The 25227-nt window shown below is 42.8% G+C and overlaps 1 protein-coding gene across 1 annotated transcript in view; it reads right to left on the reverse strand.

The window, feature by feature from the left end:
* Positions 1 to 1456: 1456 nt before the first annotated feature.
* The window catches only part of tnmd (tenomodulin), a 47012-nt gene continuing 23241 nt past the window's right edge, over positions 1457 to 25227 (reverse strand). The window contains exons 3-7 of the mRNA XM_034598600.1: positions 18640 to 18780; positions 13750 to 13857; positions 7970 to 8132; positions 6523 to 6617; positions 1457 to 2383 (exon numbers count right to left, since the gene is read on the reverse strand). Of these exons, the coding sequence (XP_034454491.1) occupies positions 2174 to 2383; positions 6523 to 6617; positions 7970 to 8132; positions 13750 to 13857; positions 18640 to 18780 (717 nt within the window). The 3' untranslated portion in view covers positions 1457 to 2173. The remainder of the gene's footprint in view (positions 2384 to 6522; positions 6618 to 7969; positions 8133 to 13749; positions 13858 to 18639; positions 18781 to 25227) is intronic.

The raw sequence follows: 25227 nt of genomic DNA on the forward strand, positions 1-25227 counted from the left end.
GTGGCAGCATCAACACCATCCAGCGTCTTTCTGGGTCGACTCCACGATGATTTTTAATTGTGACACGACTGTGCTTTCAAAGTTTGACTTTCATGCTTAATATTGGACTTTTTATCCCAACAGGCATGAGGAGCTCTCAGGGAGCCGGCGGTAATATCTGTATCAGCCTCTCCAGTCAGGGTGAGCCATCCCCGTTCAGAGCCACTCTCAGGGCTTCCACGGCAATTTACTCTCACAACTACACAAAAGAGTCCTCGGAGTCCGCAGAGACCTCGGCAGATAGACAACTAACACTTTACACTATTTCCAAATGTTTTGGTGTGTGGAAGCGCGACATCAACAGAGCGACACGCTGACTGCATCCTTTTTAATAAACACAGGACTTTCTGATGTGATGTGAGAAATAGGAAGAAATGAATTCTATAAACACTGATTATCATGAACTTTTTAGAACTGCCTCCGGGGCTTTGCAGTGCAACTTGTCAGTTTATTTGAGGTATGTTTGCAATTATTGCATTTGTTAACTCATGCCACTATTTTTTACTTGACATGTTGCTTGGGGCCATTGGCATTATTGATTTAAAAAATAACAATATGGGCGAAGGCTGAACTCCATTTATGAGCACATCCATAAAACATTTACATACACTAATATGTTTCACCCAAAATCCAATTCTCTGCCAAATATTATTGATATTACCGACATTATTATCACACTGAACCAACACCAGTCGTCCTCCACGTTTACTCAGCAGGCGAGATGCTTCCTTATCACTGTACACAGAGCATTGTTATGCATTAGATACAAGAGTCTCGGGTTATTAAATGTAAACAATAAAATATTCGGGTATTCTTCTCGTCACCACCTTTTTTAATATGCCACTAGATGTTTGCTAATGAGCGGTGGGAAAACATCTGTCTTTTTCTATCGATCGCATGAGTCAGATTCGAATACACACAAACACTCGGGGGCAACAAGTTTGTGTTATTGTTTCACACGACAACTGAGATGATTCATATGTGAAGTTTTAGCAGGAATGAAAATCAGGAGAGAGATAGAAACGAATGCAGCATTTGACAACAGCACTTCTGAATATCTGGCTTGAATACTCTCGGGCATTTACGCACCTTCCCATGATGACACGGCATCAGTTACACACATCGTCCTCACCTGCTTATCTGTTAGTTACAGATGTGAGTGTTTTTTTCCGGCGCGACAGATTGAGATGTGGTGGCACAGACAGAGGCACGAGGTAAAGCATGGCAGCGACAGTGAAACACAACGGAGGACATACAACAGAGTGAGTGCTTCAAAGAAGACAACTGAGGTCTGTGCACCTTTAATCATACTGTACCTCCGTGTGCAGTGTAACATGAGACCAAGAACAGAGGAGACGGAACAGAATTATAATGATGCAGGCTTGGTCAAGTATTATTTCTTTTTTATTTACTTTTATCTTGATTTTGTCTCATCTTTGACACGTTTAATATATTTTTCAAAGTATAATATTATGTTTTTGCATCCGGTGTCACATTGTATCTAAGTTTTACATAATTTATAACACGATTTGAGCGTGCGGCGAGGAAGTGCTGCGTGAACTCAGCAACTTACTGTGACAACTTAATTATTTGTGTGCATCTAGCGGTGGGTAAACAGAGGAATAGCGAGAATAAAGAATAAAACATATCACAAAAAAAACATAAGAGTTAATGTCTAATATGAAAGCACCACACACTATGTTTAATATATATAGTTGTACTGGGTGTACATGGTGATACACTGCAGAATATGTAGAAAAAATCCTATAGAATAAAACACGAAGCACAACAGCGTGAAGACAGAGAGTTTTAGAGCAGATTGGTTCAAGGTGACGTCTTCCAAACCAAATGACACCAATTGACCAGGATCAAACAGCGAGGAGACCAAACAGGTAGATAAGCAAAGAAGATGAGACAGCTGTAAACGGTCACAGACCTTTTCTAAACACTTCAAATGCCATTTAGACTCTTTAGACTGACTAATGCTCAATGGGCCCCACTTTCAGATTGGATAATAATCGTGTGCGATGGGCTGCTTTGGTCCCACAAGTGGTCTGGTATATTTGTCAAAGAGGAGAATTTGCACCTTCGGCGACACAAACAGTTTAAATCCCAGACGGCGCCCGCCCCCTCCTCAGACCCTGCCCAGCATACGGGCGATCCACCAGTTGCACGGCATGACAATCTGACAGATGACCCGACCTCCTTGGTAGTAGTACGGCCACGGGTTGAAGCCGCCCAGGGGCTCGAAGTAGCGGCGGCAGAAGCGGTAACCACGGCGACAGTGCTGGCAGCAGTAGCCGTTGTCATCCAGGTGGTTTTCCAGCTCGAATCCGACTTCTCTCTGCAGAGGACACAGGAGCAGGGGCAGGGTTACGATTTCACACATGACAAATGTCAGTCCTCCACAGGCAAGGGCAGGAGAAGGGGAGGAGGAGGAGGAGGAGGAGGAAGAGGAGGAGGAGGAGGGAATTGATGAGGCTGCTCTGGCTGCATGTCAGCACAATATACATAAAACCCAAACAAGAGTGAAAAGATCAGAGGAGATGTCTGTGAAAATGCAAAGCCGCGTCCTGCTCGACGACTGTGACACAGAGATTGAGATAGCGGGGAGAATGGGCGAGCTTGATTTGAGCTGGAGGAGCATAAAACATGATATAACACCCTTGACCTTTCTATTATAGCGGAGGTAGCACGACTGGCAGCTGCACAATGCCTCATCCCTGAATCCAGCATTCACTGCCTCTCCTCGGGAGCTATTTTCAGTCAAAGCAGGTCTAATGTTGTAGTTACGAGCATAATTACTCTTTCTCTTTCATCTCTGACCTCCTTCCTTGACCAAAGCCCTCACTCGGCACCAAAAATGGCCGCCCCTCCTCCGACAGGGCATTCAAACTCCAGCTCCCCACGTCTTGGCGTCCTCCCACTGACCTTGACTTTAAGTGCATGGCACATTCCTGAAGCAATTAGCAGAGTAATGATCGCCTAACAAGGATTCTTTCATTTGCTCTCGCTGGCTGCCTCTGAATTTATAGAGAGGCCAGATGAAACCTAAACGAAAGGTAAATTGGGTAGAATTAATGGCCCTCGGATTTTTCCATTGTGCCGGTTGGTTCATGCCCTCGTAGACTCACGGGGGCTGAGTGCCACGTCTTTGATCAAGAGCAACCCCCGAAATAGGGGTTCGGAGAAGTGCCACTTAATTCAGCGCGCGAGTGGAGGCAGCCGCTGCCCTCAGCGCGCATTTGACCACATTTCAATCTCTTTTTAGTAAATGAATCCTCGGAGACAATCCCACACTGTCTCGTTAAACTGCTCGGATCCAGGAGACGACGGCCCTGTGCTGACTTCACATCCGAGAACAAACTGGCATAATTCTCTGCCAGCGCTCACAATGACTCAGCTACACGCAGCGGTGCAGAACAAAACACATCCACTGTGGGGAAAAGAAAATGTGTGGGAATTGTTTAAGAGGACAGGACCCGCAGGAGCACATGGCTGAGTCCCCCCCTCGTCCCCTGCTACACCGAGTATGGGAATTGGGGTTTTTCTTGCATTTACTCTATAAGTCAGCGTCGTCTTTTCCACTGGTTTGTATTTGTTTTCTGTAGCAGCAGGTGGAATGTATCCACAAAACAACCAATCTACCACATGCATGACAACAAGTAACCACATGCATTTGATGTTATGATGTATTGAGTAAAATTACACGCTCGTGAAACATACTTAAAACACATGGAGAGGGAGGGACAGATGCTATCTGGGAGAGCCAGGGTTTGATTTATTACTATGACAAGCACAGGTAGGCTTTTAATGATTTATTGTTTCAGTCAAGTTTCAGGTCATCAGCTCCCAGGCAACAATCTGTTATGGAAACAACACGAAAGCTGTCAATGGACCGACGATAATCTTATCTGCTCCTCGCAGCCCGAACCGGGACGTCGCCGAATCTGGAGCTCCGGAAAATGAGGAAAATTCTTTATTCAAATGACGCGGTGTTTATCGGGAACAAACAGCCAATGGGCAGCATTGTACCTTAAAGACAATTAATCAGAGCTATCCTTTTAAAACGGAGGCTACATATTCATCACTCCGGCTTTGAGTTGCCGTCTCCAGTGGGATGCCGCAGTGATAAGAATGGTTCACCTTGGGAAATCTGAGGCAGTCACTCACAAACAAGCAGCATTAATGAAGAGCAAAAAGCCATTACCTCCTCACTGCATCTGATTTCATCACACAGCCAGGCTCACGTATACACATGCAAACACAGCCGCGCACGCACAGACGCCTCCGTGCATAATGTGAGGCACTGGATATGAATGAGTCTGCAAAGTAGAAAACCCGCGTCAGTCGTTCAATAAGATGTAACGAATCAAAGCACGACTCCTCTAATCTCCACACTTGTTGGTGTTATTTCACACACGCTGATCACCGCTTTTCATGAGCTTGAAGCACATGCCTGCATGTGTTATTAAATCTGGTAGCAGAGCTCATCACATTTATTCTGGGATGCAAACTGTAGCGATAACATTTCTGTTTCCTCCGCTGCTTTGTATTCAAACAGGGCAGGGGTTTTTTTCTTTCTCTCTGTGTAGACACACAGGACAGTGCCTCACATGAAATGCTCTGCTTCATGTCCTGATCTCAGATTTCCATCTGGCTTTGCTGCTCTACACTGAGCACGAATGACAATGAAATGGGATATAATTGAATAAGGAGATAGTCGTGTACTTCAGTAAACTCTGCTGCTTTACCACAGTGATAAGGAGCTTTAGCTTGAGTGTAAAGATTCCTCCGGAGGCACAAACAGCTCCTGCATTCATGGATTTGAATTCTTCAGCTTTTAGCACCTCTGCTCTGAATGAAGTGTGACCCTGAACATCTTCTCCCACAGGTTTGTGAGAATGCTTCACACGATACCAACACCTACATGCAGGCAGGAACTCGCACTCTGCACGTTAACATGTGTATGTGTGTGGGGTTAATTCGTATTGGAAACCCATCCCTGCTATATGGGTCAAGGACAGTGGTGCCATCGTGTCAGCCGTGTCACATGGTAGTTATTCAGTTTGAAATTTCCAGGGCCACCTTTGATAGACCCCGCACCCTGACATGGCAGCTGTGGCAAAGGTCAGCTTCATATATCTGTCAGCCCCTGTCACAAGGACTCGAATGATTGTGCTGCTTCATGAACGAGCGCCATATGGAGGCGTGACATTGAAATTCAGAATTACGAAATGCAGATGAAGGGAGGGCGTGTTTTTAATGGGTCTACGTGTGTGTGTGTGTGTGTGTGTGTGTGTGTGTGTGTGTGTGTGTGTGTGTGTGTGTGTGCTAGCAGGGAGGATGTGGGATGACAGGAAAAGTGTGAGCAGCAGCCTGTGTGTGCCGTCACATTTACATGAGCTGAGGTTTGGCTAACACGTGTGGCGTCCTACTGGCATGGGCGAGAGTTCAGACTCCCAATTACAGACTGCTGCCTGCCCTCCGCTTGGCCACAAAGGCCTTTGTTATCGCCGGACCCACAAACACAGCCTGGATGTGTGGCTGGGATGGATTGCAGCGGTATGCATTACTCAGCTGATATAGAGGCAGAGCGTTTCAAAAGGGGAGCCAGGTTTTTCATCCCCTGGTATGTTTTAATTGCATAGCGTCGCATCTCCTGCCGCACACGATGAGGGAGAAGACGGAGCAGCTGAGGGGAAATCGAGGAGTTGAGCGGGAGGTGTTTCTGAGACGGGCCTGATAAATGTCAACATTATAGGACGTCTCATTCCTCTGCATGTCTCTCGCAGACCGGAGCCGACTCATTATCCTTGAATTTAGCTTTAGTGGCTATTCACCTGTAAGTGCTGAGTGTGTGTGTACGTGCTTGTGCGTGGGATGTCTGTGCAGGCGCGTTCGGTCGTGGTATCTTTACCGTGCAACTGCTCATGTCACTGAGGAGCACAACTCCTGCGTAACGTGCTGCTTTATGTGATTGTCCCTCCGTCAGGGATAATTAATCACACAATACTGAGCGGTTTACATGCACGACACCAAAACACGCCACCAGGACTTTCGGCTCATTTTACAGGTTTTGATAATTATAACCTTCTAAATAACTTGTCTGTGCTGCAGTGAGTGACCTTGAGAGCGTCTTTGTGCAGTGCTTTCCACCGCCTCAAAACAAAAAAAAAGGGGGGAAGTGAAAAAAGGCTCTAACGTCTGCTGTAAGGCACAAGTTGCTGCCTTTGAAAGGCTGGATATTCCTCTCAATTAATGGAGAGACATAAAGGGAGTCTTCAATGAACTGGCCTTACTTAAATAGATATATAGAGCAATTGCTCTGCCCTCTGGTGCACAAAGTCAGTTTTAACATCAATTAGTGAGCAATTTATATGCAGCGAGAGTTGTGGCAGAGCTGGGACTGATTGAAGTCGCTCTACTGTATCTGGTGCTGCGGCGCCGGGGATGACGTGGCGCATAGGGTCCTGCACTCACATAGTCGTTGACGGCAGGGTGGTCCAGGACGTCCCGGGTGAAGCGCTGGCCTGTGACCTCCGCGTCGGGTGTGTCCACATTTTCCAACTCATCGTCTGAACACACAAGAAAGAGAAATGTTTATGGGCTTGCAACAGTTTTTTTATCCCTGTTGTGTGATGTAAAAATGAGAAAGCTTGTAGATTCTCATTAAAGAGAAATACACTGAATTCGGTCCAAGCTTCTGTCAAAGAATGAACCTGCTGCTGGTGTGATACTAACACACATCATATACCACAAACCTAATTAGTAAATGTAACTAAATACATTTACTCAACTACTGTTGTTAAGTAGAATTAGGTAGTTCTAATTTACTGAAGACACAGATATACCTTTACTCTTCTACATTTCACAGAGAAATATTTTCCTTTTATTCCACTCGGTCGGTGGAGATTAACATTTCAGATTTTGAACACGATGCAAAAATCTAAAAAAATCATCTCATCAAGTTTATTTTGGTCTATTTTTCAGTCCTAAAAAAACTTTTCTTAAAACTTAGAAAAAGTCAACTGGTATCTCCGGAATAATTTTACATTATATTTGGCCTAAAAGCACCAATTCCTTATTCTCTCTTCTTTTAAAACTGGAATATCGTATTTTAAAAACACTTACATATCATCAGAACACAGTTACTTAACTACACATCCAACAGTCATGGAACAACATTAATGTAAGTTTAAGCTCTGTTTTGGTCTCCTCCACAAACTCCCGAGGGAAATATCTGACTTTCAAAATGTTCAATGCTCCAATTATGTTACACAGCTAACTATACCTGCACTTTGCTGCTAAGCTAGGATTAGCTGAGCATGGCATCCTGTGGCAACTTAAAAATGTAAATACGACCAAAGGGAAACATTGCAGACCAGACAGATAAAGCTGTAGATTAAAGTGATGATTCTCTGTAGGTTCATCACTATGAGCGATCACTTTATCACATTGTTTTTATATTGTCAAATTATACACTTATGATTATAAAAACATCAGTTAAAGCTGCTTTAAAAAGTATCTAACTGGAGTTTGAGTTGAGAAAAACAGACATCAAGGATTCAGTAGCTAATTAATTTATACTATAGGAAGGTGGGTATTGTTTTGAAGTGTGAAAGATAAGATAATCATAATATAATCATAATTAATTAAAGTTAGCTCCATGTATAGTTTAAACACATTGATGATAAAAATCTAATTTGTTATAGCCTCAAACTGTGAGTGAAGGAGCTAAATGCTGTTTTCATCACTGACCATCAGTCTCTCAACTTTCTCAACACACAGAGCCAGAAACACAGGCTGGATGCTCATATGGTCGGGAAATCATGCAGCCTCGGCGGACCTGCGTCTGGCCGGTGGGGGTGCCCTCCAGCGAGGGTGTTAATAGTCTGCATTTAGAGGCACAGGTGCCCCCTGCTCTCACCGCTCAGAGGGGAGGGATGGATCCAGTGGATGGGCAGATGTTGGCAAATCTCCCAGATCTTGGAGTCAAGGAGGAAGTCCAGGTTAACGATGGGCTCCTCTTCAAGAACCCACACATGGGAGTCCTCCACCTTCATGTCCACAACCTCGGCCTCATTCACCTGCTGGAAAACACACACACACACACACACACACACACACACACACACACACACACACACACACACACACACACACACACACACACACACACACACACACACACTGTGTTATATAGCATGTCAGAGCTTGCTAAAATGCTCAGGCCCCACACAAAGCGTAGTCCTGCATTTGCACTCCGCTCCCTCGGGCCGTGCAGCATCTCCAGCCTCATCGTTTTATCTATCACCTCACTGTCCTTTGAGAGGGTGGCAACTTCCTGACTCCTGACTCCCACTGCCCTGACTCCCTCCTCGCTCTCTCCCTCTCTTACACCCTCTCCTCAAGCCTCCGGCATGCTCTCTCTATTATACATCATTGAAATTCACAGACAGTGATGATTTGACTTTTAAATGACTTTAGAAGTGGTCTTCATTACTCTGAGTGTGGCTGCAATATCGTTTAATGTGACAGACACAATAAAGCCTTGCATTCTCCTCCCTCCCTCCGTCCCCCCCATCCGTCTCCCACCCCTCCCGCCCTGCCTCCCCCTCCGCCACAATGCTTCACTTGGCAGCCAGCACTATCAGTGGGCTTAATTTGTTGATACTGTAGTTCATGAGCTGTAAAGTAAACTATTATTGCTTAATGATAGGGACTACATGTCAGTGTTGTCTAATAGAGACGTATGAAGGGGATTTTGTAATGCCCTCCCCTAACAGTGCACATATTTATTTTCTTCATGTATATGTAAATACATACACAAACCAACCGCTCTTCCCATTCCCTTGTTAATTAGCAACCCAGAACAGAAAAACAGTTCACTTGACAAATGTTTTTACAAGGTGATTTTCTCCCAGTCTGAAGCTTAATTGCACATTAGTTAAGCTTGACGTAGAATCCTGGGGCTATAGTCGGAGCGAGAATCATTAATATTGGGTCGTGCCCCCTCCCCACTATTCACCACTGTCACTCTGGCTCGAATTAGAATTTCGCTGCGTGTTTGTCATCGAGCGGCACAGTTGTGACCTGAAAAATAAATAAAAGACAGACACATCCTGTCACATCCAGGATTGTGTTGGGCGCGGGAGGTGTTTAACCAAGCTTTTGACACACTTCTCAATTTTAAGAGACGGCCGGCGGACTAATGATGACTCGGAGGAGTCGTTTCGGCCGGCGGCGGTGCGGCGGAGCGGCTGCTCTGGCATTGAGCCGGCGCACTCACGGATCCCGTGGTTGCAGAAATTAAAATCAAACTTGAGGAACACAAACAGCAACTCTCTAATTGGACCTCTTAACCACTGAAGCCAAGTGAGTCTTCTCTGGAAAGTAAATGGAGGTCACGACACGGGGTTCACAATATAACTTTGACTTCGCAGTTTAGAAACGACTCCAGTAACTTGTAGCAGAGCGAGCGCCTGGGGGGAAATAGTAAAGGTTAGAAATTTAGCATGGGGCAGGGATTTCTAAATGCCAGTTGACAAGCACAAAGACAACATGATTATGGTCTTCCAGTTTATACACACTTTTGAAAGGCTTTTCCAAATCCGCATTTGACAAATGATGTATTATTGGGACACAAGCAACTTTTTTATCAAGTATTGGACCTTGGGAACAATGGTCATTTTTTGTGTGGCCTGCTCCTGGTGTATGTCTGCTTTACGCCTACAGTGCACAAGTTAATTACACAGCAGTTGTGCTGTGGTTAATGAATTTAGCCTCTCCCGCCACCGTGTCCCAAGGGGGGGAAACACTGTCTATGTGACACATTGTTTAAAGTGCTGCTATGTTTGCCACAGATCGACTGAGGTTTTCTCACGATACCCTGGAGCTTTCTTACACAGCCCGGCACTGACAGGAGTGGGGGGGAGGTTATGCATAGTAACAGGTGGTGAATTCAAGCTAACACCCATATTCCACGTTCAGTGACAGAGCTGGTACTTGCTTCAGGGCTCCGAAACCCGTGGTCACAACAGTGTTAAAAACAGTGAAACCTCTGTCATGGCAAAAATCTATAAACCCAACAGATTCTTGAGTGGTTTTTCTATTGGCAATTGAAATTTATGGCATCAACACAATTACATTACATGTGCACAGTAGGAGACCTTGTGATCACTTAGTCTGTTCAATAAGACTGAATGCACAGATGCACAAATTTAACCATGTCCACTTCCGCACTGATAAAGCCACGGCTGTGCTTGACGGTCTGGTCATCGCACGCCCCAACTGTGACGTCAACACGTTTATACTCCTGCTTGAGGCGCGTAACTTGGTGCAGTGTCTCCGCGGAGAAAAATACACAAACACTGCCAAACAAAGGCAAATGAAAAAAATACACAAACAACAATCTTGGAGCCAGCTTGTTTCCTCTAGGAGCGTCAGTTCGGGGGGTTTACGCACATCTTTGTCTTGACTAACGGGTTGCAGAGGTTTTTCCATAGTTCAGATACGGACCTGTTCGCAGCCTCTTGCCTCCAGCTGATCCAACGGCGAGTATAAACCAGCCTTTAGGGTTAGCTTTGCTACCTCTGTCAAAACATATGTGTAAACTCTGCATTGGCTGCTGAGTTGTATGTCAATATTGCTGCCATATTTCCCCAGTAAAGACTGGTCTGTAAACTAATGTAAGCACAATGAAAAAAAAGCCACAACAATAGTTACATTTCTCAATGAGTCATTTTCATACTCAAAATACACCAAATGCAGCTAACTGACATTAGCATGGGTAGCATGTTAGCAGTTAGGTCATCAGTCAGTTTACAGTAGCAATAGTCACTACAATCTTTGCACAACACGAGTTTTGCAAAGATGTGTGACTGACATAAACAAGTTTGTCAGCAGCTATATGTTCAGTTTGTTTACTTTCAGAATTGTCTCCCTGCCACTGACTCAGCTCATTTCGTCATGCAGACAAATACGAGTTAAACCAAGCTGTGTTCTTACAGGACTTTGGTGTTTTCACATCCTCTGCTGCAATGTTGCGGCTCAGTGTCTTGTTTTTCTGTTGGCAGTCTGAGTGGGAGGTTTTTGGGTTGCTGGGTGAGCTTTGGTCATCCATATTAAGTGGCTGTTTAATGGTGCAAGCAGCTTCCATTGACAATGCTAAAGGGTGTGAGGGAGGAGGATGGCGATTTCCATGTCAGACTGGGGGAACTGGAATGAAGCTCAGGGATTACTCCCTCAGATGTTTCATAGAGGAAGGCAAATTGAAAAGGGAGGAAAAAATCCTGGCAAACAATTCATGTTCGTCACCTGGTTCTCCCTCGCTGGGGCTGCATTTCCTTATCAGCTGCTTGCAGTTTTTCCACGATTTTTTCCATTGTTTTTTTCACCTCGGCTCTAAAGCCTGCAGCCGCTGCTCTGAGCACTCCCTCCTAAAAGCCTGTGGCTGGGTTAAGCTAGGAACCATTAACACTTGGCTTTAACCCCTGTGAGCTTCTTGTGTTTCACCACCTGAGGAGGAACCTGTGCTGATCTTGTCCAGGGTCACCCGTGGGTGGATTTTCAGAGAGGACGGATCAGGGGCTGCGAGGACAGACCTTGGTGAGGTCAGGACAAGGTCACGGTTTATTACCTCGATGCGCCTCCTCTTCCCTGATAGTTACTGTATTTCTCTTGTGCTTTCCATTGTTTTTGTAGTGAAAATATTCTTGCAGCAGCACACAGGGTGTACTGCCTAAAAAGGAGTAGTGCTAAAAATAATCTTCTTTTAAGAGGAGATTGAGGGGAGATGTATGGTATTTGTTTTGTATTTTGAAAACCTGAACTGAATAATTGGTTCAACATTCTTGGGAGGTGCATTTATTTGGTTTCTTGCAGAGAACTAGATGAGAAGATCATTCCCACTGTGTCATGTTTATGAACAGATGATGTCCCTGTGCACAGATATGAGCTTGTTCGTCTTCCAGGTGGCTGCGCTCAAGCAGGAACAGTATAAGTAGACATTTATCTAGGAATATCTAAATATTTTGTGTAGTACCCTGATAATTTAGTTTACATATTGGATGTTTTGCTATGCATTTCAGCTCCGTCTTGTTTACATCATACATATTGCAATATGATCTGGGTGAAATCTTTTCTTTTTTGTAGAAAAATAATATGGGGAAATGAGTAAGATAACGAAATTTCCAATTTTGAGTAAACCTTGAACGTTTCAGGTCTGTTTATTTTTGTGTATTGGCAACGCAGGTGTCAATCAGTCAGTATCGCAATAACTTCATTAAACACTATTTATTTATTGTGTTTGGTCCAAGTTCAGAACCAGGGGTTTTATAAGAGTTAGAACCATTCTACATGTGTTGGCTATTATTCCTTGTTCTTCAGGAGGAGAAGGGACCAAGTTGAAACTGAGTTGCATGTTTTGGTGCCTGGTTCTCACGACTTCACCTGACAGTTATTTCAAGGTTACCTCAGTAGTAGTAATATGTAGCTTTGGCTGCTAGGGGTTTCCCAATTAAAACAATAACAAAATACCCGGTTTGTTGACGTTGTTAAGCAGCGAGGAATCATGGGAGTTTTTGTCTTCACCACAGATGAAAATCTACCTTACGTGACTGGCTAACTAGCTGTGTGCTTTTCCTTAGTCATGTGACACGTAAATCATTTAAAGAAATTTGAATAAAGAATTTTTACATAGTATATCTTTAAAGAAACCTTTGAATTAATATATCTTTGAACGATGTGCAGAATGATCTTTTTACCAGTGGCAGTCATAGTAAAGGGTCCCGGAACTTTTGGTATGAGCCCTAAAGTCGAAGTCACTTTACCGGCCTTGGATGATTCACTTTGGAGCTGTGAATAAAGGCAATTAGGCTTCAATGTGTAAAGAAATGAGAAACGGCATGGACATATGGTGCTGTCTGGGCAATTAGTATCTGTAAACATGGATCAGACATTATGAAGATGAGAGGAATGAAAAAAAACATTGTTTGTTTTTTTTGGGTGTGGGAGTGGGTTTCGCTTGGACTGACAATTGGCTTATTCTGTTTTTAAAATGAAGTGGCGAGCCAGCCACTTCTTCCCAGCTGCAATGTGAAATGTAAATGAGTGTGCTCGCAGTAGAGACATTCGAGAGAAGGATTTTCTCTTTGAACATACGGCTCACTCAGTGAATTGCACTGTGACACTGAAAAATTGGCAATTTTGATTGATTGAATTTCTCCCATTCCTTTTGCTGAAGTTCACATGCAACTAGAAGAACCCAGAGAAGGAAAATGAATCGCTCTATAGTTGGAGCCTCGTGAATTCTTACAAAGAAAACATATTTTTTTTAAATAAAAAAAAACATTTTAATGGCCTACCTCTCACTCAGACCTCTCTTGCACCCTTCCCCTTTAGGCTATTTGGGTTGAGCCTTTGGAGGAGATGATTAAAAATTAATATTGGCTGAAGATTGACAGCAAACACTATTTGATGTGAGCCACAAAGCGGCTGTTGGTTTGTGGGCAGCTTTCTGACGGTTTCACAGGCACCACAAACCCAGTTTATTCTTCAGTGAGACGGGTGGGGGGTGATAGGATAAGATGGACAGGCTGAGGATTTGTGTGGTGCTCACAGCGCTCTACTCCAGTTATCTCCCTATGCATGACAGCCCCTGTCGGACTAGAGAGGCTGAGGTAGAGACAGCGGAGGGAGGAGGCGTACCAGCAACTCTGTGTCCTCAGCTTCCACCTCTGCCACCGTGGGTAGTTTCCGAGTTTGGGTCCTGATGTAGCACCTCTGATGTTCGGCAAAGCGGATCCCAGTGATTCCCTTTGAAAAAAGAAAAAGAAACGAAGGGTTGCTCAGAAATTCAGATGTATGTATCATTCATCAGCTTTCTGTGATGTGAATATCCCATAAGCTCTGAGGCGATCGTTTTAAAACGCTCCGCTTTTTGCTCATAATCAAAGCTCTTAAAAAGTCAGAAATTAAAACCTAATGAGTGAGGTGTGGTTTGATCTTTCCTTTTGCGTGGTATATAAAATTGATGACTTCTTGGCCCTCACGACGCAGCACTTGCTTTTAGCCTGAATGGAGGTAAAAAGGCCCGTGTGTTTCATGGTGGCTGAATAATACTGAATAGTAGGATATATCGCACAGCGGGGCCAAGTGACATTGTTGAGAATGAAGTGTTTTCTACAGAGAGTGCCCCCATTGAATTAGCCAGTCATAGGTCCCTGTCACTCTCTTAATCTGCGCAGTCAAGTGTGGAGTCACTCTCTTCAGCTCCACTGATGATCCTCCACCATGTGGACTACAGCTCTATTCACTCTGACACACAAAGCCTCAAAAGGCAAGAAAGATCTATTCATTTTCCCTCGCTGCCACTCGATGTTAATCTAAAATACTCCGGTTAAATATCTTAGATTAAGTCTGAAAGACTTTCATCAGATCAGATTGTTTCAAATGTATTTTTCTGCAGAGTCGAGCTGCTCATTCAGCATACTGTATTAGAAGAGACGGCAGGATCTACATCTGCCATGGCTGCTTTAAAATTGTATCAAGTGAAAATTGTGTGAGTGGGTCCATGGAAATGGACTTGATTCAATCTAAATTTAATTACGGTAACACGGTGTGCTATGACATCTCCTTTGAATCGGTTAACTTGATCATGTTGGCGGTATTTCTACATTTTCCGTGGGGCTGTCACTCTGAAAACCAGATACCAGCCGCACAAGACATGATACAAAGTGATGGCCGCCATAATTTACTGCATGTAATTTCATCTGTGCAGAAAAAGGATGGGGCAATAATAGTCTCCTGCACAAAAGCATAATGTTTATGCTGGGCTTGATTGTGATGAGTCTCTGTTTAATTTGGCTCTACTGTATCGGTGACTTGTAGCAGAGGAGGAGAGGGCAGTGTTGTGATGAGATACAATGATTACTGGGGTTGGTCAACCAGAAAATTAAGAAAGACGCATTAACACAGGGATGAGAAATGGAAAAGCAATGTCATTTTAACAGGGCTGTGTTGAAATATCCACTTGTGTATCCATGTGCAAGATGCTCATCTTCATCTATTAAAGACAATAAAGAATAGGAAAGTGCATGCGTCATTCAAGCCCCTGTGAATAAAGAGCTAAACTCATGAGAGCATGTATTAGTTTGGTCCCTTTTAACATCGTTATCTGTATCTTTGGGACATTTACGTTTTTTTACCCATAATCACAATATTTCTGAGAGACAAATTTGATCAGAATTTAAATGTGATGCATATATAAAGTAGACTTACACTCTACATTATAAACAAAAGACTGTAAATATTAAGATGGACGACACGTTTCCACTTCCACCAACTATCAAGTAATGAACCCAAAATATCCCGGATACGAACTCCGCCATCTTGCCCATTTGGAGCCACAGTCTCTGCAGTAGCGATTGGGCGATAGAGCCGATGCGCTTGACCAATCGCGAGTCAGTCTGAGCCATCAATCATTACGTTTCACTTAGTTTTAATAGCATCAAATAACTAATCAAACCAAACTAACAGGAACAATTAGCCCTTGAACGTACATATGTATGGTAAGAACTACCTAAAATCACAGACACTTTGAGAACATTTTATTTGACGTGTACTTTGGCTTCTTGTCCCACCCACTAACATGGAGGAGGCGGGATTAATGATCTGTACTGCAGCCAGCCACTAGGGGGGATTGAGATGCTTTGGCTTCACTCTTGGGGAGTCGACATGTCGTCCATCTTCATATACAGTCTATGTTACAGACAAATAACCTATTGGTCTAACTCAAAGCCTGCCAACAACCACAAGATAACATCCGGTGAGTAATACTGCTACTCACTCTCCTCAAAAGACGATAAAATGCTGACTTGTACATGGAATAGCATAAAAGTATATGTAGGCCACAGTTACAAGTAAAAAGCAAAGTTATGATATCTGTTTCCACCAGAGAGGGTGAAGTTCTTCCTGAACTGGGTGACCACCATAGACTGTATATGAATACGGATGACATCACAGCATCCCAAAAGTGAAGTCAAACCATTTTGACTGCCCCCTGGTGGCTTGCTGCAGTACAAGTCATAAACAAAATGTGGTGAAACGACATGATTGACAGCTGAGACTGACTCGCGATTGGTCAAGACCGTGCATCAGCAGGACCTCGCTAACGTGGCTCCATCCTCCGATCGCTGCTGCAAAGACTCTGGCTGCAAACGAGCAAGATCCTGAATATATTTGGCTTCATTTCCTGACAGTGAGAGGGGGTGGAGGCGCGTCGCCCATCTTTATTTACAGTTTAAGGTCTTGACTCACATGGACGCCTCTTGTGATCTCACAGTTCTCTCAGTTCACTGTGTGCAGTGTTTTGAGATGTGACGGCTGGACCGCCACCTCGGAGGTGACGGAGGACTCACACTCACGGTGCAAGGTTTGTAGAGACAGTATGAAAGAAACATCTAGCAAAAGATTTAATCAGGTGTAAAGCCGTATCCGATAGGTCTTAGTTAACTTAGCTTTTTGCTGTATCAACAATAACTGTAATTAGATTTTATCATCGAACAGCTTGGAACAGTTTGTCATTTTATTAAGTTAAATATATAAAGCGAGTTTAGGACCAATGTTTCTTTGTTCCTTTGTTTTAATGTAAAAATAACTTTTGTGGTTTCTCTCCCAGGACGTTTCTCTTTCTTCATTTTCTTTTCCCTCCTGTTTAAATGAGCCCAATACAGACAATAGGGAGCTGAATTCGCCTGTGGTCCACAGTCCTTGTGGCATAATCCCCTCATTTTCCATTCCTCACACAGCCCTCGGGCTTGAAGGAGATTGTTTTAGACCTGGATTTTGGAGTCTGTAATAAAACGTAGCATTCCATTAAAAAAAACAAAACAATTCTAACATCAGCGCACAAGCCACCACTTAGTATAACCTCATTGTAAGTTTTGCGTGGGTTTCCTTCCTGTTTTTTAAAATCACAATATGGTTTGATTTACGCTGCTCATGGGCTTGTTTCTTACTCGTCCGTGGTGGAAGCGCTGAATCAAACGAGTCTCCTCAGGGGACGCGCTTTACTAACCGGAAGTGGAGCAAGCAACAGGCGCATCTCTCTCTGTGTGTGTGTGTGTGTGTGTGTGTGTGTGTGTGTGTGTGTGTGTGTGTGTGTGTGTGTGTGTGTGTGTGTGTGTGTGTGTGTGTGTGTGTGTGCGTGTGTGTGTGTGTGTATTTGTGCTCTTGTACAGCTACCTTTGTGAGGACCAGTTTGAGCCTACAACCTACGGAGTGAGGACATTTTGGGAAAGTGAGGACCTTTTGGCCGTCCTCACTCTGTAACCTCCCTTTAATGGACTGTTTGGGGGCTTAGACTTGGTTTTAGGGTTAGAATTAAGTTAAGGGTTAGGGTTAGGCATTTAGTTTGGATGGTTAGGGGAAGGGGCTAGGGAATGCATTTTGCCAATGAATGTCCTCACTAAGAGAGCTGTACAAACATGTGTGTGTCCCACATGTCCCACACAGACACACACTGGGCATCTTGAAGAGGAGAGAAATAGATGGTGATTGCAGAGGTTAAGGTTTTCCCGGTGCTGTGCCTGGTTTCCATCAGGCAGCCATTTTAGATTCACAAGATCCATTCTCACGAAAACAATTAACTCACTGCATTTTGTTTTGTTTTTGGGACGAGGTGTATCCTGTAACATTCAGCCTCGCAACCACACATTATACAGTAAATAATGGTGTGAGAGTAAGAGCATTCATTACCCAGTCAAGCAGAACACACCCGTCTCTGAGGTGCAGCGTGTGCAACCTCCTGCTCACTCAAACAGGATTTAGGAATGAAAGATAAGTTAATGAGTTCTGCTGCTGACAAAATTACTGCTGAAAAAAAAAAGAAACAAACAGAGATGTGCTTCTTAATGGGCTTTGTCTCTGCACCGCAAAGACGTTACTGTATAGAATTAGTGTTTTACAGATCCCTCTCTCTCTCTCTCTGGGGGTCTGTGTGTGCACTGAAACACACAAAACCATCAGTTGCTGCTTTAGCGTCAATTAAGCTGCTTTCAGACATTGCACTAAAGTCCAGATATTTTCCTGATATTTTTTCAGAGGGGCTGCATGCGAGAACGAAAATATCAGGGTAAATTGCTCCGGACATTTTCCACAACTTTTCCTGTAAGCCCCGTAATAAAATGTCTGTAAAATGTCAGAGTGAGCCCATGTGAGACAACAGCAGGAAAATGTCACAGCAAATGACTGGTCGTGTTGATGACACACCATGGACCTGAAATAGGAAGAATATGAAGATGTAGAAGATGCCTGGTTTCACCAAATCACGTATGAGTAACACGCCAATTTTCATTTTGTGTGCTCTCACCTAAATGTAATGGTTTGTGTCATTTCATGCCACATCATCTCTCTATCAACTGATGAACCACTAACCCTAATAAAGGCAACGTGACATGACAGACGTGACACAAATGTCCGTGACAGCGGCGTGCTATTTCCATCAGGTAGGTCAAAGGGTCAAAGATGTGAACATTATCCTTCCTGAGAGAGGAAAAAAGAGGAATTACCTAAATGGCCTTGTTTAATTTCACTTACATTTTTGAAGTCGTGCACCTCAATGACTTCTTCGCTCCCGTTTCCCATTCTGAAGATCTCAACTCGCTGACCTGGGTCGATCTCCAACACGCTTTCTGTCTCGATGCCATCCAACACGGCTTTGTACTGATGGTCATACACCTGCAAAGACACAAACCACAACACCACACTGTGACTGGTGCATCTGATAAAAGTATAATGGGTTTATTTTTTTTTATTTAAGTTCACCCAAAGTTCAACATCTCAGAGCTCTGCACTGATCATTAGATTAGCCTCCTGATTCGCTATCCATATTTCAGTTTGTTCCAACTAGTCAAACAGGTCTGGTGTTGTTCTCATTGACAGCTGTTTCCCTGGTAGAAAAAAAAGGACGCAATTCTTTGTTTATGCAGGATTAAGGCTCCAGACATCATCTTCTTGTGACAGAGCCCGAAAAAAAATTGCTACATCAATAAAACACAGTGACAGAAAATGCCACAAAAATGAAAAAGTGTAACAAATGACAGCGAGAATGACACAGATCCACAGGTTGCTATAAGTCAACTTACAGAAATAACAACCCTTAAATCATCAAGTGTGTGTTATTTTCCTGACATGGTTAATTGCTCTTGGCACCCAGAACCACAGATTGACTCAAAATGACGACGGAAATAAACAGAAAACAGCTGACGTCGTGTCAGAGTGAATAATGAAGAGAAACAAAATGGAAGCTCAGTGTGATCAACAGACTAACACAAGACGAGATGAGAAAAGTTGTACTTTGGAATTTTAAATTGTTGCTGTGCAGAAATTTGTCACATATTAAACCGGCATTAACTGATTTATTTTGACCACTTGCAGGCAGCTGAGTTTTTTATGGAGAACAGTTGCTTATTAATTCTCCCAGCAGACACGCAGCTACATTAGTATTTGGAGTCATGCTTGTGGGCAACAGAACGCATGTAAGTCCAATATTCACTGTCCTTCTAGCTCTGCCTCAAGGAAATATCTGGCTCTTTTATTGCTCCACTATGTTCACCAACTAGTGGCTACCTTTGTGTGTCTGCCGTTTATTGCTGGGCAGGTGGCGTTCAGTGGATTTTTATCATAAAGCTGAAAATAGCTTCATGCTGCATCTTTGAATGCGGTTGATGAGGGTGGATCAAAACAGTAAGAAAAGTTGGAAGACAGTAAAAAACCAAAACAATTAATGGAAAGATGTTAAAATCCCTTAGCTAAGCTGAGGGGAGAGGTGGGGTGGGCACTGGGTGATAATTATCAAAGTGACCCCTACACAGTCATTTGATGCATCATTAATATAATAAATTGACTATGCAACATAGACTGAATAGAAAAATGGACGTAGACTAAGGGTCCAAAAAGTGAAGCCATTGCGGAGAAATATTCAACTTGTGTAGACTCGTCGGACTGTGAACAGCATATAGCAAATAGAAGAAGTCTCGACCAGGATATCAGCTATTGGCTGTTGCCCCAAGAGTCTAATTCGTCATCAGATGATAGCTAATTGGCTCAGAGATTCTCTTCAATGCAGCATGATGTACATTTTGTGAATTATAGTCCAACTTAGAGCGGAATAGACAATAAAACATGGTAGTATCATTCGGTGGCTGCAGGTCACAGGTGAAGGTAGACATGCAGTATCCTCACACTCTCAGTCAGGCTCCACCCCCCACTCCTCCATATATGGCTGCTTCTGGTTTCAATTTACTAATATGTCGCAATAGGCATAAATAGACAATAGGCTTAAAACAGCACTTCAGAAACCAATAGCTTTCATGCTGGTTTGCTACTTGCTACAGAAGCTGCTAATTATCTACGGCTGGATATTTGCTTTTAGTTCCTCATTGCCTGCTAATATGTATCATCTGCTTAAAGTGCTGCATTCAGTAATAACAATCACTAGTGCAATTAATGTGTGTTGACAAGGTTAAGTAAGACAATGTACTGATGGAAGTTGATCTGATGAAGTATGTAAAATAAAGACCTTTTGAGTCTGCAGCACTGCTGAAGCCTTTTCTTCACCGATGCCTTAAAGCAGTGTTGTTTATCACAGCCGCTTGCTCGTGCGCTGTTCTCGGACATGCATGGATAGCTCTTAAAATTCCCTGTCTGAAAAACGATTCTTGCCCACAGCTGAAAATATGCTATTAATATTTATGTGAGGGTTGTGTTATGATGAGAAATATATTGCTGAGTTCATCTTCATCTGTCTCTCTGCCAAATCAGAGCCTCGCCAATGAGACGCATGATTAATGAATACACGCGGATGGGAGTCCATCAGGATTTATACCCCTCATCAGAAGCATCTGCATGTCCTCTAATGCTCCAACACAAAATTAGCTTTTCCTTCTAACTCTTCTACACGTTCAGCTTTTAGCATGTTTCGTGTGTCTTCTTTCTTACATGAAGATGCAGAACATTTAGTACACTGCATCACATGTAGCCATGGCTTGGAAGAACAGAGTAATAATGATGGAATTGGATATAATTCTTAATAGAAGATCACAGTCCCAAATGGCACCAGCCTATAAATCTCCATTAACATGGGCGACAGTAGCCTTTGCTCCAAAGAGAAGTAGAACTTGGAATCGTCAGGAGAAGGCAAATTAAGATGGGCTTGAAATTTAAGTGTCAATTGAGCAGTTATGGATAAAATTGGGGCTATTAAACAGTCTGAGAGTCTGTGTGGTGAATTAAAGTTCTATTTGAGCATATCTTTAATATTAACATAAAGGTGCAATGAGGGGATAGATTCTGGAGGCTTATTGATTTATACTAAAACAGTGAATTACATTTTCAGCAGGCTATCACTTTTGATGAAAATCCAGCCGTGAGAATCTCCCCACTGCACCGGGTTGAAATAGATAATAATGTATTACAACAGTTTGACTTCAACTGGTTCAATATCCAAAGCTGCTGCTGTGCACCATAATTGGCATTTTGAAAATAGAAATGAATGGCCTCTGTACGGCCTCTTTTCATTCTAGATGCTTGAGTACATTGGTGAGACTTGATTCACTGCAATCGGGGGTGGATTTTAGAACACAACACAATATTTAGCCCCATTTTATTGTAAGTGATTGTTACAATTTCTTGACTTGTGCTGATTCTCATCCTAAAAGTATTCACTGGGAAATTTAAGAGAACTTGTTTTTCATGATTTACTCAATTCGTACTATTTATGATGTATTAATTCACTGAACCTGTCACTTGGCTGCGAAAAAGTTAGAGCTGTGAAAGTTAATTGGTTTCCCATTTGGTATAAAAAGGCCAGCACAAAAGAACAGCTCCAATTTAAGTTACACTTTCTTACAAGAACTCAGAAAGACTATACTAGGACTTTTAATACATTTGATACTGCTTTCAAATTATAGAAAATTATTGTACCAGAGTAGGGATGTGATGCTTAATACCGACGTTTCAAAGCTGTGTCGATTTAGTGTACGGCAACAATTCTTTTCAAGGCACAGGGCCCTTGCTTTGAAACTTAAGACAGGAAGGACTTGTGTCTATGTCACATGAGAAGAGATGTGTAAATACAGACGTGATGCATACTTTACTATCCAGATTACAACTGATACTACTAAGTGTCACAGAATGATCAAATTATCATACATCAAGCATTATTGATCGTACATCGTACAGAGGGGGAAAATGATCGTACAATAAATGATCGTTCATCTGACAGCACTGGTCTATAACATAGACTGCATAGGTCTATAAGCTAGTTTATTACTTCCTGCCAGCCATTATTTTTATTTTATTTTTAACCCCTTTTTTGCGGAACAGGAAGTTTTATTTTTTCTCATGTTCATATTGATGGCAGAACATAAATAAAATTGCCTCCTGGAACATCAGTAAGCTTCACACTTCGATGTCGAGGTTCAATCCACTGGCTGCCATTGGCCACTGAACGGGAAGTGTACAGAGGGTGCACTGGAGCATCGCACTATGAGATCAGTGAGCATGAACTAAAAACTGTAAAGTTGTGGCTTGTAACACCTCAACAGCTAAAATAAAACTCGCTGACAGACTTCACAGAGGGGAACTGCACTCGGGTGATAATTCTCTGCATCATCGTTCCAATCAGTTCCTTTTTCTAAACAGCTTATATGAAACTACTGATAAGCTTCTCAGAGTAAAGACAGCACTTTAAACTATACATATAACAAGGAGTTTTTTTGTTTTTATTTAACTTTATTAAAAAAGAACTATCCTTTGTAACATCTACCCTCCGCCTGTCTTCTAAATACCAGTGTTTCAGAGGAGTCTGTCTCTGGTAATAAAAGTGGCACAGCTCTCTGAAATCACATTTCCTGATTTCTGGGATTTTACATTTTTCTTCAAATTCAAAAGAGTTTCCTGACTGCAGCTAAGGGCAACAGTCTCCAATCTGAAGTTCAGCACAGCTCCCTGTTGTCTCGCCGGCTTTACAACTTGTAAGAACACGTCGTAGTGCAAAAAACAACTTGCAGGAGCGAGAGCAGTTAGTTTATGAGAAAGCAAACCAGCAACAACAGTACAGTGATGTCTGTGTGTGTCTTTGTTATTTTTAACAGTGCATTCGATCACTTAAAGGTTACATTGCAAACAACAGCACCGTGAAATGGACATTGATTGTCAAAGCAACATTACTACGAATACAAACTTGTTATTTATTTGAAAAAAACTGCCTCACACAAAGTCCCATATCCCTCTGGAACAGCTGGTCTTTTTTCCTCACAGCATGAGATGCCTCAGACGATTGTACAGCATGAAATAAAAAATTCAGATCTCCACAGCTCGGAAAACATTCAAGCTCAGGAGTGTGAGGTGATCTGTGCCGGGGCCTTCACAGACAATGCCTTGTTTATTTCCTCTCTTCAAGGTTTCTGTCTGAAGTGGTTCTTAACAACCTCCACCTAGATGGCTTCAAACGCGGACTCACAATGTGACTGAGAGGCGGAAGGCTCAACTAAATCCGCGGGGTTGTTTGTGTGAATAGGTTCTGGTGTGGCACCCGAGGACATTAAACAAAGGTCATGTAGATGGCGTTACAGGTGAGTGGGTTGCTGCTCACACTCTGAGTGTGTGCGGAGAGACGGAGAGCGTGTGTGCATTTGTGCATCGATGGAGGAGGCGGCCGTGGGAATGAGGGAGATGAGTTGATGACAATATGTCCTCTTAGTTGTCCTTGAGGGTTAAAAGATGGAGGATCCAGTCGGGCGGAACTAGATGCCTGTCACTCACGGAGGGGGTGGGGGGGTGGGGTGACAGTGGAGGCGGTGAGTGGGGAGGTGGGGAGGTAGGGAGGCAGGCAGGTTATTTTTCAAATCTATTTCTCTGCAGATTACAAAACACATGCCCCTACATTTAATTTGTACGGTATTTTAAATACTTAAGATGTCTTCGCCATTATTACTTTTGTTCACTTTCTGTTTTCATACAGCATCAAATTTGTGAAAAAGATCTGACACATCTTGGCATGAATTCAAATCTCCAGTGGTGCACAGAGTGACGAAGCTATCAAAAGGTTGTATTTCTCAGTTGTCTAAAATTTCACACACATTCAAGGAAATATGTATTATTGAAGAGAATTAACTTGCCATGTATCTATAAATAAATAAATGTTTGCTTGACCTAACTCTGATTTGTTTGTCTGGCAACTTGGCTCAGTGGGTAATTAACAAGGTTGGAAATTTGACCAGCAAGGAAAGTAAACAATCAACTAAACTACAACTTGTCTTCTTTTGAAAATGTTAATATGGCAAAAATAGTCCCTTTATATATTATCTATTGATTTAAACAATGTTACCATACTGATAACCCACTAGGCTCTATAAATTGTAGCTATAACTAAATACAGTCACTCGTATATGTTTCTTAGAGTCCATTACAGACGTTGTGTTAGTACCCAGCTCTGGTGACGGGGGTAGGAAGGATGGGCGGTGTGAAGGGGAAAGGTGGCGTGAGCGCTGCAGTGCATCAGGCCTCCAGGGAGCCATATTCAGCCCTGTGATAAATGGAGGAGCCCAGCAGCTTCGACAGTCACACCTTTGAACACCGGGTCCTTTTAGTTTTAGTACTTTAAGGTCTATGCTGGTTTTAAAACACAGAGTATATATATGTGTATGTGTATTTGAGCAACTGACAGTCACAGGTTTAGTGGTGAGAGCTGCACGAGTTTCATATCATTGCTGTATATATATACATATATTGTACCTTTGTAGAATACTCAAAAATGTGTACACTCTCAAGTATCCATACTTTATTTAAGGCCTTTTTCTATGAAGACGTAAAGCACAGGTCTGAATAATAACATGAACGATGGCGGAATTTCACTCATCTGCTTCCCCATGATATCGTTCACACTGATTCACTGTCACGACTTTCTGACACATTTAAATAAAACCAAAGCTTCGTTAATGTTTATTCTTAACACCTTAAGTTTTTCTTCTATGGCAAGTGAAACTGTTCCAGTCATCCAGGTTGCCTTTTAAATTTAATTATGTTTTTTGTGTGTGTTTCAACTGGCTCTAATTTAAATTATAGGGCTTTGTTTATTACTGTGTTTAAAATCTTGGTAGTGGGTTCACATTTCAATCATAT

This window comes from Hippoglossus hippoglossus, chromosome 10 (assembly GCF_009819705.1).
Source record: "Hippoglossus hippoglossus isolate fHipHip1 chromosome 10, fHipHip1.pri, whole genome shotgun sequence".
Lineage (NCBI taxonomy): Eukaryota > Metazoa > Chordata > Actinopteri > Pleuronectiformes > Pleuronectidae > Hippoglossus > Hippoglossus hippoglossus.